This window comes from Pinus tabuliformis, chromosome 9 (assembly GCF_031772625.1).
Source record: "Pinus tabuliformis cultivar Carrire ecotype Pingquan chromosome 9, CPIR1, whole genome shotgun sequence".
NCBI lineage: Eukaryota > Viridiplantae > Streptophyta > Pinopsida > Pinales > Pinaceae > Pinus > Pinus tabuliformis.
Window position 1 is genome coordinate 994,520,123 of NC_142307.1, and position 14,797 is coordinate 994,534,919.

The window sequence follows — 14,797 nt, forward strand, 5'->3', positions numbered from 1 at the left end:
GTTTTATACTTTTTCGGACTTAAGGGATTAGATGACGAAAAAGGAATTCTGGAGTTGACTTTATGTACCTTTTCAGACTCTCTAAAAATGAAAAGGACCGAGTTATCCTTGTTGTTAGACTCGTTAAATTCATTAAATAGCGACAAACTTGTCTTTAGACGAGAACGAGTTTCCCTATCGCTAGGCTCGTTAAAACATAGTGATGGGCTTGCCCGAAGGGCAGGTTATAGAACAAGCATATGTTATCCTCCTCAAGCTTGACAAAAATAAAGAGGTACTGGTCAGCAATGACTGGGGAAAAATTGGAGAACCTCACAGCTTTAATGGTAGCAAGTCGCTCTTGAACATGACACTTTGTCCTCCGTATCACATCGGGTTGGGTTGTTTCATTCACCGGTCTCATCACCATGGTCCTCGTCACACCATCCACAGTTGGGGTAATGCTACCGATCCATCACATCAGTGTCGTTATATGTTCAAGAGATGTTGTTCTGCAAAGAGTCAACCGTGTCCCATCCACTGCCATACATTGTCCTTCATCCATTTCATGACTGCCACCCTGAATCATACATCACAGTTTGTTTTCACCTCATCACAATCACTAGCTCCGTTCCGTGTCAATGATGTGGGATTCATTAAGGCCCTCCTTTGACGGATCGCTCCTTGTCGACATCAGCTCATTATCCAAGGAGTTGATCTAGGAACAACCCCTTCAGTACTTTGAAGCTTGCATGCCTCAATGGCAAGTTTCTCACTTCCGGCGACAGGTATACATCAATGACCTTCGACCAGAGGATTTTGCATGGTGGTCGACGCCAAGTCCTTTATTCCCACCATGTGAATTGTACTGCTGTACCTTGAGGGTCATCATCCTTATCGGTGATTCCTCTCGCGCTTGTTAACGGTTTACATCATTGACCGGTATCAAGCGATGTCTTTCCATGTTCGACTTCAAGAAATTCTCACATGGATCGACTTGTACATCGAGTGAAGATCGGAAGAGATTGAAGACCCCGGATCTAGTTTCATCCATCCGGGCTGCGATATATATTCAGGATATAAAGACATTTGATGTGTACATCATTGCAGCAGATGATCATCCTTCTCAAAGGATGATAATTTCAACAGAGAATTATCAGTCTACCATCAGACGATCGTCTGTTCTATGTACCAAAATGAATTTATAAAGCTGAGCATGGGAATGCCCGCCTCAGCTAGATCATGAAAAAGTATGAAAAATAATGTATTGTATTGTATCTTATTACAGGACACTTCTCAGCAGATTGAATGAACTTCGGATCCTCCTAATAAAGCATTTCACCCGATAAACGACCTCATACTTTAGGGGGCATCTGTTATAGACAATTTTGTGCCTTGCAGCATCAGGCATGAATTGTCAATAATCCAAGGGATCCAAAGTCCCTAAACATGATGTTCCTACCCCTAGAGGAACAAGGTCAGCAAACCAACAGCTCTCAGATCAGTTCTCCACCTGAAAACACTCAAAAACAAGCAATCCTGAAATCAAAGCAGGTGCTTCACTAGGCTTCTGCGCTGAAACTCAACTCCTCCATGGTGTACCTGCGTTGCAAAGCAGGTAGAAACAAAGGCCACCTGCGCTGAGCGAGATGGGACAAGTGGCACACTGAGTCATTGCTCTGGAATCTTCCAAAAATGACACTTGGATCAGGGATTTCGCCTTGTGATGAGTCAGAGGCTCTGTTTCTCCAAGTGGAAGCAAGGTTCTCCAAGTGGACTCAAGAACTGAAGATCAACTGAAGAGAGAGAGGACACAAGGCAGCTACACATCAGTTGCAAGCTGACTCATCCTTTCTCAATTCATCTATATATTGAGCTCTCTCCTATGAGCTCTGAGGGCTGGAATTTTGTGCAAAGTAATGATATGCTGTTGGTTTCACTATAGAACTATTGGGTGATTGCTTGAAGGAGGTGAAGAGGAGAAATTCTTTCTGCTGGGAGGTGTTGCTGGATTGGGGCCTTCAATGGTTGTAACACTCTCAGAACTTTACTTCTTCCATTAATAAAAGCTATTGAGGTTCTTCTATATGCACTTGTTTCAATGATGTATTGTGATAATTGTATATTTGATTTATGCTAATCCTTGAATCAGTTATGATTGCATGCTTCTTGTAGTTTCCTTCTTTGTTATTTTGCAGGATCTCATTGTAGCTGGGCCAGCAAAAGAGCAAGGAGCTGGGAACAAGCAGCAAAGAGAAGAGTTTGGATTCGACATTAAGCGCAAGGCAACGGTTAGTGCATTTCTTCCTTCTCTCTTGCTTTCATAAAGAAGTAAACCTTAAGTAGTTTTGTTTACAGTTGTTGCTGAGGTACTATCACCCTTAGAGTGGGATAGGGTCATCCGAATCGGATACTTTTCCCTACAACAGGCTAGCCCACTTGATTGCTACTTTAGTCCTTAAAAGTATGCACGTCCTTAGGCCCAATACACTTTCCCTTCTACCTGTCTTGTTGTCCTTCACAAGTACAAGACTTAGGGATATTCTTTGAAAATCACCTAATAACCCTCCAACTGTACTAGAACTACCATCAATTTTCCCAACTACAGTCAATTATTTTACTGATCTAGGGCCCACAACACTGCCCTCATCTAGGGCTCTTCAAATATACCACCTAATAGTGATCCGAGTCCTCTCAAAATCACTATTCTTGCATACCAATTTCTTTATTGTCCAATCTATGAAAAAATATGAACTACTCCTCTTATCATCCTTCTAACAATCTGTATATGACTGAACTATGGTCACAAATCATCCACTAATAGTCCATTGACTAATTTTTTATAGGTTTCTTCAAATCTTTGTCCAAAAATCTATGGACAATCCACCAAAATCAACTCCTCTTCATGCCAATCCATTCCTCATATGGCACATTTCTTTTGTTCAATATTCTACTCAGGTTCCACCCTCCTTTGGATCTATTATCTCCACACATGTTTCTGCAAACCATCTTCCAGATCTTTGGTCTATAATGTAGAAATAAAACTCACTCTAAGGGTCATGACCCCTCTTCTTCTACATAGATTTGTCATAGTCTTAAGGGAAACCTTATGTACTAAACATGCTAGGAAACAACCATAACTAGGGCATTGTACTTATATTATAATTTCTTTAGAACAAATCCTATCCACCCACAGCATAAAAAACAACTCTTGCCTACATAAAAGACTTGACATAGCTCATATGGATCCATAGATTATGGGAATTTCTTTTACTAAATCTTTACTTGAACTTTAGATCTGTACGACCCTCAAACTATGGTTACCTCAATCAATATTACACTTGAAACTACTTCTATTATGGCCCTAAATTTTAGTGCAAGCCCTCCATTTGTATTGTTCTTTATCACAGACCTTGCAACCTACTAACAACCACAAGATAGGGTCTCAGCCCTCTCTGCTATTTCATAATTTGATGCGGCCTTCACATAAAAACACCACTAAAATCACAAGCACAAATTCTCATGAGGCGCCTCTCATGAGCTCAATCTAGCAGAAGAGAAACAACGGTATGCCATCCTACTTCCTAGCTCGAGCCCATTAAGATATGTGACATTCTTGTGAACCCTCACATGATGATATTTTTCTTGGTGGATGATCATGGCCTCCCTTTAGCAACCCTTACTCATCCCTCTAACTTGGCCTACTTTAGGACTACATCTCTCCTGTCCTCCCCGATCAAGTGATCTCCTTCTCACTTGATGTTCTTGCCTTCATACTAATTCATCCTTAAATAGATTTTCCTATCTAGGCCTCTTAGGAACCCTCTAGAACTTACGAGTTTTATCCACTTAGACCTTAGGAAATATTAATTTTCCTTTATAATTTTCTTTTAGATTTTAAACCCCATCTTGGGTCCAAAACCCCTTTGCTTGGTTTCTTTTCCCACAAATACTTTTGTGACCAAACTCACACAAACCCATCTCACTAGGCTTGTGGAGTACCTCCCAAGCTACACAATTCAACAACATAGTCTAGTTGTAGTAATCGTAACTTGTTCAAGCTCTTGTAGTCAAGCGAGGACTTGGTTGGGCTCCCAAGTTGCAAATTAAGTAAGGGTAATTGTGAGGGCATGATAGCTAGGGAGGGTCAGGGCATGAAAAGGATTGAAAAGGAACACTAAGACATGCTGAACAATGTCAATGCATGCTAAGGAGTGTTAAACATTATCGAAGCATCACAAGGTAGAACTAGGTCAAAATGCATGGAAATGAAGAAATAAGAGTGTGTGCCAAGGAGTGTTAGTGAATTCAAGTGTGCCAAGGAAGAAGTGTGTTAGGAGAAGTTCATAATAGGATTTACAAGAGGCAATCCTATGGTTGTGATAAGCGGATCGAAAAAATAGTTTTAGATAAAGGGAGACTTTTTGCTAGGCACAACACTGTTTTTCCTTTAGCTATTATTTTTATATGACATGTGGCACATTTTTTCCAAATGCTAATGTTTTAAACTATTTTAGACAATTTCATATTGTACATTGTTGTGTATAAGTTTTGGGGCACTCAGCTTATGCTGGCTTATATCACGTGTGTCTTGTGCTTATTGTGGTTCTTGCAAACTCTTAGTTAATTCTCTATTATTTATATGAACTGGACATAAACGTGAAATATTCTACGTGTAAGTTATGTTGCTTAGTTATTTTATGGTCATGGCTATACTATATGTGATCCTTGTATTGGTAAGTTCTTAAGTGGGACAAGTTGAGCTTGGACATGAGTGGCCTAAGATGTGTTATAGGTAGTTCTTAGGCGAACAAGGCACAATCTACTTGTAATAGTTGCAATTGGTCAAGTTATTGAAACTGAACCAGGCCAATGTCACATGAACTGCAGTAGTTAAGGACTTGATTGGGTTCCCAACTCATGAGAAAGTGTAACACTAGTTGGGAGGGTGTGAGTGCTAAGGCGTGCTAGGGAATGTTAACATGTTCTTGATAGTACGAAGGCATGTCAAATATGCTAAGATGTGCAAGGGTGTCACAATACATGTCAGGGACTGTCAAGGCAACAAAAAGGAGAAATAATTTAAACTACAATGAAATGAACACATAAGAGGGTACTCAAGTAATCAATTTACCTTTTCCAAGAGGGTCATGATAGGCACACCAACACTAGGTTTCGATAGGTGCCACGTGCCAATTGTTAGTGAATTTTAAGTGCCAAATATTCCTCTGTTACTTCTTATCTACTCTCCAATAGTTAATCTGAAATAAATTTTAATATTAAACCATGCCAAAGCATACCAAGGCATCTAAACAAATGCTAGACATGCTAAGACTTTCCAAGCGCCAACACGTGACAATGTGTGTTAGGGAGTGATACACACATTATGAAGTGGCAGGGCATGTCGAAGAGGCTAAGGTATGCCAGAGAGTGCTAATTCATATTGAGTGTTAGGGAGTACTAGGGAAACACAAGGGAGAACTAGGTCAAAATGAATGGAAGTGAATGAATATGAGGGTGTGTTAGGGAGTGTCAATGAGTGCCTGACATGCCAAGGAGGGAGTGACAAGGTATACTAAGAATTGATAAGGCATGCTAGGGAATATCAGGGCATTTCAAGAAGTGCCAGAGTGTTCTAGGGAGTTCTAGTGTGTGTTAACATGTGCCAAATAGTTCCAAGGCATGCCAAGACATGATAGATGCTAAGGCATGCTAGGATGTGCAGGGTGACAGGGTATGCCAATATGTATCAAGGAGTGTCAAGGAAACATAAGGAAGAACCAATTTAAAATGCAAGGAAATGAACACATAAGAGGGTTAATAAGTCAAGACTTTATCTTTTTCAAAAGGGGACGGCTAAGCACACTAATAATAGGTTCCAATACATGCCAAGTGTTAATGTGTGCCAAGTGATAATGTATGCTAATGCATGACAAAGTGTTCTAGGGCATGATAGGGACTACAGGGCATAGTTAATTATGAGCACTAGTGCATTAACATGCTTACCAATCTATCGTAGATTTCCTTGGAGGTGTTTAGATCGAAGATGTTGGCCACCAGACACTTGTCAATGGAATCTTTGATATTCTTCTTCGCTTTGCTTCACCCTTAGTGTTCTTTTTCTTTTTAGCAACTGGTGCATTTGATGGAAGACATGTTTTTGCTTGCCTTTCATAGGTATATTTACCCTCACCTTGAAGGAAGACAAGATCACCATTTCAGGGACTTATTTTATGTTTTCATTGGATGCCATATCTCAAGCTATAGGCGTACCAAACCATGGTGAAAATTGGTTGAAAGGCATGAACCTATACCTATAAGAGTACAAACCCTAATTGACATCACAATACAAAGGAGCTCACTCACATGTTTTCCCATTCAAATACTTTTTGGAGAGATATGCACCATTGATGAAGGTTGTCATGAAGTTCTTCACATGTGAGGGCAGATTTTCTAGGCTATATCAATACCACATAAGTCTACCCATGCACTTTACAGCTACCAAGTCTCTAAATTTGTCCAGCTAGTTGTATTAGAGCCTAACCAAAATGCCTGAAAGGGTGAAATTGAAAGGAAAAGTGCATTATCCCAGCCTCTTTCACCATAGCCTGATAAAGGTTATAGTACTTCATTAGTTGAAAGAGAAGAACATGACATGGGACACCTTCATTGAGGAAGCCTTGAAAACGCATATAACCACTTGACCAAGCCAGCACCAAACCATGTTAGTACAACCCATGGAGGTGGGTTCTGTTATGTTCCTATACCAATAGGTGTCATAATTTATGATCGACTTAGTTTATCTCTGAAATATGTACATACCTTTACTTTCTGCAAATGTTTTCCATATTTGTCAAAAATAAAAATAAAAATAAAAATGCAAAGAGGGTATGCCCTAAAAGAAAAATCAAGGGGCAAAAAGAATAAAGAAAAGGTCAAAAAAAAAAATGAAAGAAAATGAACCCCAAGAAACATAAAAGACCATGAAAGTGTGCAAGCCCAAATGCTACTACTATTTCACTTTTTGTATAAATAAATTGTGTGCAACTTGTTAGTTATGCCACGATCTCTGGTAACAAATAGTTTAAACTTGGTTATTCCATGTTTTCAATTTCATGCTTAGAGATAGAGAATAAAATTTGACCAAACTGTTTAATCTTAGTAGATAAGTAGATAGTTAGAGTGAATAGAAGGAGCTCAACAGTTTAATCTGAGCCCTTAGATGTAATAAGGATAGACTTAGATATATTTCCATTGTAAAAGAAAAGAAAAGCTTGATAAGGGTTTGCCAGTTCAAGTGCACCCTAATAAAGAACAAAAAATGGTAGGATAAGTAGGTAGGGTAAGTAGATGACTGGTTGCAGAATTATGCATGATGAATGATTATCCAAATATCAAGTCATATACTTTCATCATCATAAGCACTTAAAGATATGGATGATAATGAAGACATTTACATCATGGACAAAAGTCAAACTAATTAAATTCCTCACTCATTTTTTCCATAAATTTTACTAATTTACCATAAGTACTAAAGGCACCAACAACCTGAAAGATAAAGGGGCTCAGAGCATTTCTCTAACTTCTGGAGGGACCAGACCCTCAGCCCAATAACTTGTAAGGCCTAAGTGCTAAAACCCCTTCATCAAAATTCACCCCCTTCATAATTCATTCATTTCCTTCAAATCCTTTTCCTATGGTAAAATCACTCTTTTACTTAGGAAAAATAAATGGTTCTTTATAAAAACCCCCCAAAACACATTTTAGCCTAAGTCATAATGTTGGATGATGAATGTATTTTCAGAAACATTTACTTAGCGCATTTACTTTTCCATGGTCATATTAACTCTTAATTCTTATTATTTATTTAACTCCCGAAAGAAATTACCCTTTCCCATATTATTACTAATAATCCCAAAATAAATAAATATCCCCTCCCGATGGTTTGAAAAATAAACCATAAATAAAGTTAATTAAATTGGATTAGTTAATCGAATCGTGATTAATTAAGAGCCAAACCCCTGATGCATTAAAAAAGGGATTAATTAGTCATCTAGACTAATTAAATAACCTCTCCGCCAATACCATCATCCCCGATATAATTAAGTCATTTTAATTATTGTAATTATGCAGCGGCCCCCCTACATTAACTCCCTAACGCTTTCCACCGCCGACCGGCATTCAATCTGCCCTCCCTCATCCGACGAATCTTTCTCATATCGCGTAGGCCTTTTGGTCGAACGTTAACCATGCGATGAAAGTTGTTTTGACTTTTCGCCAATGCTACGTGTAATTCCATTTGTGGCATCATGCGACCCTCTGCCAAAACCACCAACCTCCCAAGAGCGGTGCGATGAATCCCGCTTACCGCCTCCACTAAATGACAAAGTGTCCTATCGGTTAATCAAACCAACTGTCGTTTTCCCATTCACCTACCAAAATCCAAAAAATCATTGACTTTGGGCATAAAAACAAAAATACTCATTGTTTTCTGTTTTTTCGAAGAAAAGAAAGTTTTGCTTTCATGCACACACAGAGTACCTCTAGACCAGCAACTGACTCCCAACCGTCAACCACCATCAATGCTAAACTCCAAGCCACTGCAGACTACTGTGCGCACCCTACAAAGCCCTCACCATAGCCATTTGTCCCGACAGTTAACCATAAACAGGTATTTACTACATTTCCTTCTCAGAAACCCTATTTTTGTACTAAACTTCTACTAAATCACTCTAAACCAAAATAATTCAATACAATAAAGCTGGTTTCTTAGTCCCAAGACTTCCCCAAGCACCTGTTTTATCTGAAATTCTTGAAAACCCAAACTTCCTTCCTTGAATCCACAAGAACCAAGGATGGAAGCTCCTGTCGCCCTAAATGTCACACCAATCACTACTCCCCACAGGGATTTGGACTACCTTCCCTTGGCCAATAAATATTTTCAAATTAAGGACCTTGCTTTTGATGAAACCCCCTTGAAGCTATACTGCAGGTATCGGGACAATTATCTGAACAATGCTAATAAAATAGGTCTTTGGGAGTCCAACCTCCCCAAATATCAGTTCCCCACTGTCCATATCTTCCTAGACATTGTCCACCAATTCCATGCAAACTATAAGCCCAATCTGGGGGCTGTAATGTCCCCTAACTAGGAAGTTCTTTTCACCATTACAGCTGAGTCTATAAACGAAATGTTGCAATTACAGCCTGGCCAGAACCTCACTCCCCTTTCAATTGTTGATTTACTTGATAAATCTTCAAGGTTGTCCAGTTCTAAAATCAACCAAGTCAGTCAAACTTTCATCTAAGAACAATACAGATCAAAGGAACCCCCTCCCTAGATGACATGTGCCTTTACTAGTCTGGGCAGGGATATTGTCACCATGTTTGCTTGCATTATGGGTTTTACCACTAGTGAGTATGTAGATGAAATGACCTTTGCCTACATGACTATTTTTACCCCTAGCCAACCTCCTGCATGAAAATATGACTATGCTGCATTCATTGCTGACAAGATGCATGACCAGTTCATGAGATTAGAGAATGAGAGGGTATTTAAATATTCTTCAGTCCTGTATCATCTTTTCCTTTACTACCAAGCTGATAAATTCCCTTTCTCTGTACAAAAGCTTGACACCAGAGGGAACCCTAGGTCAGTCATCTTCTGGACTTCCATTTTTCATTATTCTCATTCTTCTCCTCATCCTTATACACATTTTATTGATCAATTTGTGCATCCAGTAACTACTATGTTGATAGGAAGTCCCCCTCCTAGAATCAGTGATGATATTAAGAGAATTCTTTAGTTATCCAAGCAATACAAGGTTGGGGACTTGTACTTGTACCAGAACCATATCGAGATCAGGATTTATGGGTGTGAGCTGCCTCCCTTTAAACTACCTAAATACGTTCCCATGAGATTATTTGCCCTGGAGTACTACAGGAAAATGATCAATTCTGATGAAATCCACTTTATGAAAGCTAAGAAGAAAGCTCAGTTAAGGATAAAGGATCACCTAGGCCCATTTATTTGCAACAACAGAAGAGAAAGGAAAGAGGTAGAGGAAATCCTTGAGAGAATGAGATTGAAAAAGAGTTTCATCTGGCCTTATGATCCTCATAGCTTCATCTGTGATAGAAGGCAAAAGCATAAGCTATCCCCCTACTTCCATCATAGAATTCTAGAGATAGAATAGTATGCAAATCAAAATGAATGGGTGGAGGGAACACTTATAGAACAAGATAGTACACAAGTTGAAGTAGAAAATGTTATGAAAGATTTGGAAAGACAACTTGATCTGGATTCCTTTGTACAGGTTCCTGGAGAATCTTCACAGAAACCAACACAGGAGCATAGTGCACAGACATCAAGACAACCAGAGACTTCAGAACAGAGGAAAGATTCAGGATCACAGAGCATTTCTGAGTAGTTTACCCAAACTGATATAAACATGGGCAACCCTCCAGTATTGCAGACACCTCTTAATGAGAAATGAAATCAAAAAAGAAGTAGGAGTGAGGCTAGTCCCTCTACAAATGCCATTGGACCAGGTATATGTGAAAAGGCAGAGATTGAATCCTCTGTCTGAGTAAGAATATGAAGAGACAAGAAGTGACACAGTGCAGATAGCACTAGCAGGAGGAGACACAATCTACTTCTCAAACACAAGCACTAAATAGGAAACCAAGTGTAGTAAGTGTAGAAGTTGCATCACTAAGGATAGTTTCAGAGCAAAGCGAGGATTTGAAAGAAAAGTACATAAAATTAAGGCTAGGAATGAGCAGCTCAAAGCTCAAGCTTATGCCAAATATCTAAAAATGGCTCCTACAAATCAGACAAGGTTGACGTCAGCCTTTGACATCAAAGAGGGAAAGATGTAGATGATCTTTTTGAAGCCAACAGTACAATAGCCAAAGTCCATGGTAGATTATTTAAAAATAGATTTTTAAGTTCTTTCTAGAGGCATCCACCCAATTGATCAGATTGAGCTCCATAAGCAAATGGGTGAGATGGTCTATTCCACATTGACCAGTAAAGGCATCATTGCACACCAGTTGCAGAATTCTCTGAATAATACTATAGCACAGTTACAGTTGGAAAAAACCTCTTCTCAGACTAAGGACACAAGGATAAAATCACTAGAATATCTGGTGATTGAGTTCAGACACCATCCCAAAGATGTTAAAGTAGTTGAAAGTGTCCTAAAGAAAAATAATGATGACATTGTTGCACTCAAGAAACAACTCAAACTCCCTCCCCTCTTACATCCACAAACTACAAAAGTAATTAAGAAACAAAATGAGGGAGAACTTATGGACTTGATCCTTAAGTTGAAAGAGTAGTTGAAAGAAACAGAGCAGGAACTAGAAAAAAATTTGCAGTCTAAACAGGGTGAGTTGACCACCATGCCCTAGACTGTAATACCCATAATTTCTATAGCAGTGTCATCTACTATTGTAGCATCTTTGGCACCCAACATTCCTCCAGCAACAGCTCTGCTAGTAACAACAACAAGAAGTACATCAGAAGCAATAGCAACTTCAACAAAGCAAACAGAGGACTTAATGAAGTCCATGGAAGAAATGACAATCCAAGCAACTGAAATAAAGAAACTAAAAGAAAATATTACCAGCTTGGAAAACAATTGTGAGCTATCACAAATCAATTACACTGAAGAAGAGAGAAAGAATAGAAGGATGGCTGAAAGAATTAAAATATTAGAGAATGACTTAACATTGGAAAAGCCATTGAAAGATATTAGAGAGATTCTATGGACCAATATCATTGATTCTATCAATGATATTTGGTCTACTATTCAGATCATTTTTGAACAGACAGAGTTAATGAAACTAGATACAAAGGCTATACAGAAGACCATGGAAGAATTGGGGGAGAAACCTGAAGAGGCAACCTAATTAATCAACTTATTTAATAGCAAAAAACAGGCAGCAGCTGGAACAATGGGATATTGAAGATCGAACTGGTACTATCCTTGAAATTAAGAAAGTTTTGACCAAAAATAACTTAATGCTTAACCTGGAAATAAGATGTCAAAGTATCCAAGAAGTCATGGATGATTTTATGGTAAAATATAACATTCTAAGGGATAAAGGACTTCCAAACGTATTGGTCATAAATGACAAGTTAATGAATCATGCTGACTACATAGAAATACTGCACAAACAAGCCAAAAGTCAAGCCAGCTCTTCCATAGTGAAAGCACTACCCGCAGGAAAAGTGTTGTATGATGGTTTGGAAAATCTTTTCTATATTGAGCATGAAGTTAAGCACCTGTTCACAGTCCAGCCTAATTTTGCAAAATACACTGAAGCTGATGAAGTGTATAGGAAATTGATCAGGATGAAGATACCAAATGAAGAATGGTGGACCAATATGCTCGATATCCTATAATTTACTATGGTAACTCTGAGGTAAATAGAAAATATTCATTGAGGTAAAGTCTGGTAAACAGGTAAAGAGTATCAGTAGGGAAAAGTAAGAAATAATCTAGCACAAAATTACTAAAGCAACAACAAGAGGCAAATTTGAGTTTCAACCTCCAGCTCTTCCATAAATAAAGGGACAGCAGCAATCAGTTTTATATCTGTCTCTATTATTTTGTAAAGATATTTTGTATTCCCTAGAATAAATCTCATGTAGTTATGAGATATTTTTGATGTAATTATTGTATAAATACTTCTCCATTCGAAGTATTGTGGGTGGATTCTTGATCAGGAGCTCAGGACCAAGTGTCGTAAAATGGTCAAAAATGAAAGTGCTTAGAACTGATTGGAACCTAAACGACTAGATAGAGCTCATCTTCCTGATTCCGGCACCACAAACGGTTCGAAAAACGGTCGCCGTATGAGAAAGTTATGCCAAAAACAAAATCACCCAATAACCCTTAGTTTTTGAATTTAAAAAAAAAATTAAAAAAAGAATATTCCATGGAATATTCCTTGGAATATTTTGGGGAATATTACTTTTGGACAACCAATCAAAATTGCCACGTGGCAGGCCCGAAGGGCGCCATGTGGCCCAGGGATGACGTCATCAAGGTTTGTTTGGGCGCATATTAAAATTTGTTGGAGGCGGTGAGGTTTGATCCCAAGACCTCCCGCCTAACACTCCCACACCTTACCGTTGGGCCACAACATCAGAAGTTGTAAGCTATGCAGAACAAATGTTATTTGAACTTTAAATTTGTTTTGGGCGAGAAATGAAAGGGGCCAGCCCCTAAGCGCCAGCCCACCATACCACGTGACCAACGCCCAAAACCGTGGGCCTAAACCCAACTGTCAGCGCGCTATCCGATGCAAACTGCCAGTTAATGTAAATGCGTTCACATGCGCATTAAAGACCGACAGTTAAATCCTGTGGTCAGTCAGGATTTGGCGGAGATTTTGGCGGAGGTGGCGAATTTGGTGGTACCGCTATATTTGGCGGGCTTATCTGGCCGTAACTAAAGTTAACTGGAGTTTTTTTAGGCCAAGCTGGCAGTTGGGAGTAAATGGCCATAACTTTGGCTAGGAAAGTCCGTTTTGGACGATTTTTTTTTGATTTTGGGTCTCTTCGACCTTCTGAAGCCATTGGCATAGGTTTCACAGCCATCTGAGGTCATTTACAGGTGTTTTAGCTTCGTGGAAGTTCCAGGAGCCACTAGGGCCAAATCAGTTTGGGAGCTGCATTGGGAATTGTGCAGCCATTGGATGTGGAAAAAGGGTCATTCCTGAAGTTTTTCAGCATTCTGAATCCATTTCTATAGCTCATTTTTCCTTCTGAGGCATTCTTCTCACTGTTTAGCTTTAGGGAAGCTTTCAGGGCCACTAGGGCCATTTCAGTGTTGGAGCTGTTTGGGGGCTATGTTCATCCGTTTTTGGTGCTTCAAAAGCCTATGTCTGCTATTTTCGACCTTCTGAGTCTAGTGGCAGAGGTTTCAAAACCAATTGAGGCCATCTTCACCTCGAAATTCTCCATGCAAGTGTAAAGGGCCACTAGGACCAATTGGGGAAAGTACTGTAAAAAGGTACAAATTCACTGTTTAGTGTTTGGGAAAGAGCATGTTTGGCTAATTCCTATCTTCTAATTCTATATTTACAGTCAGATCTGTCCTTTGAGACACCCATATTCTTGTATTAGCCTTTGTAGCATTTTTAATACAAGAGGACAAGCCTAGTTGGAGAGGCTTGTTCCAGCAGATGTAGCCCAGAAGGGGTGAACTGCTTTATCATTTTGATGTCTTTATTTGTTGAAGATGATATGCTAAACAAAACTGATATAAAGTATTAAACAACAAATATACATAACTTGCATATACACATAATCACCTGTTCAGCTGCAGAAAGTTACTTGTCTTATTCCGCAAGACCTTAAACTTCAAGTATGTGTATGTCAGAGACTTCTAAGTGTTTACTTTGTTATTTCTTTAGGCAGAGCCTGTAGAGGGCCAGGTAGCCTCTGGAACTCAAACTCTCTTTAGAGGTGACATGTCCGGTGAATGCCCCTACAGTCTATCTCTGTATAAGAAATAATAAGTTTTCACATTTTTAGAGGTCACTTGGAGTGTATAGCTCACATTTGCAATTATGGGAAATGGATACCTTGCACCCTTAAACAAGTACATTCCATTTTCAGATCAGATGGTATCAGAGCACTTGGTTTTATTGACTGACATCACTAGCTTGATTGTGTAGCTTGAAAGGCATCTTAAGCAGTGTTGAAGATTGACTGCTTTATTATTATGCAAACTACTTGTTGTTTGAGTTTGCTGAAGCTCTTTTGTTCATTTTTATAATGACAACTTCCATAAGTGAGTTC

General features: G+C 39.1%; 1 protein-coding gene across 1 annotated transcript in view; it reads right to left on the minus strand.

The window, feature by feature from the left end:
* The window catches only part of LOC149152070 (uncharacterized), a 136,906-nt gene that overhangs the window by 59,375 nt on the left and 62,734 nt on the right, over positions 1–14,797 (minus strand). The window contains exon 4 of the mRNA XM_089443364.1: positions 11,405–11,578. Within this exon, the coding sequence (XP_089299490.1) occupies positions 11,405–11,578 (174 nt within the window). The remainder of the gene's footprint in view (positions 1–11,404; positions 11,579–14,797) is intronic.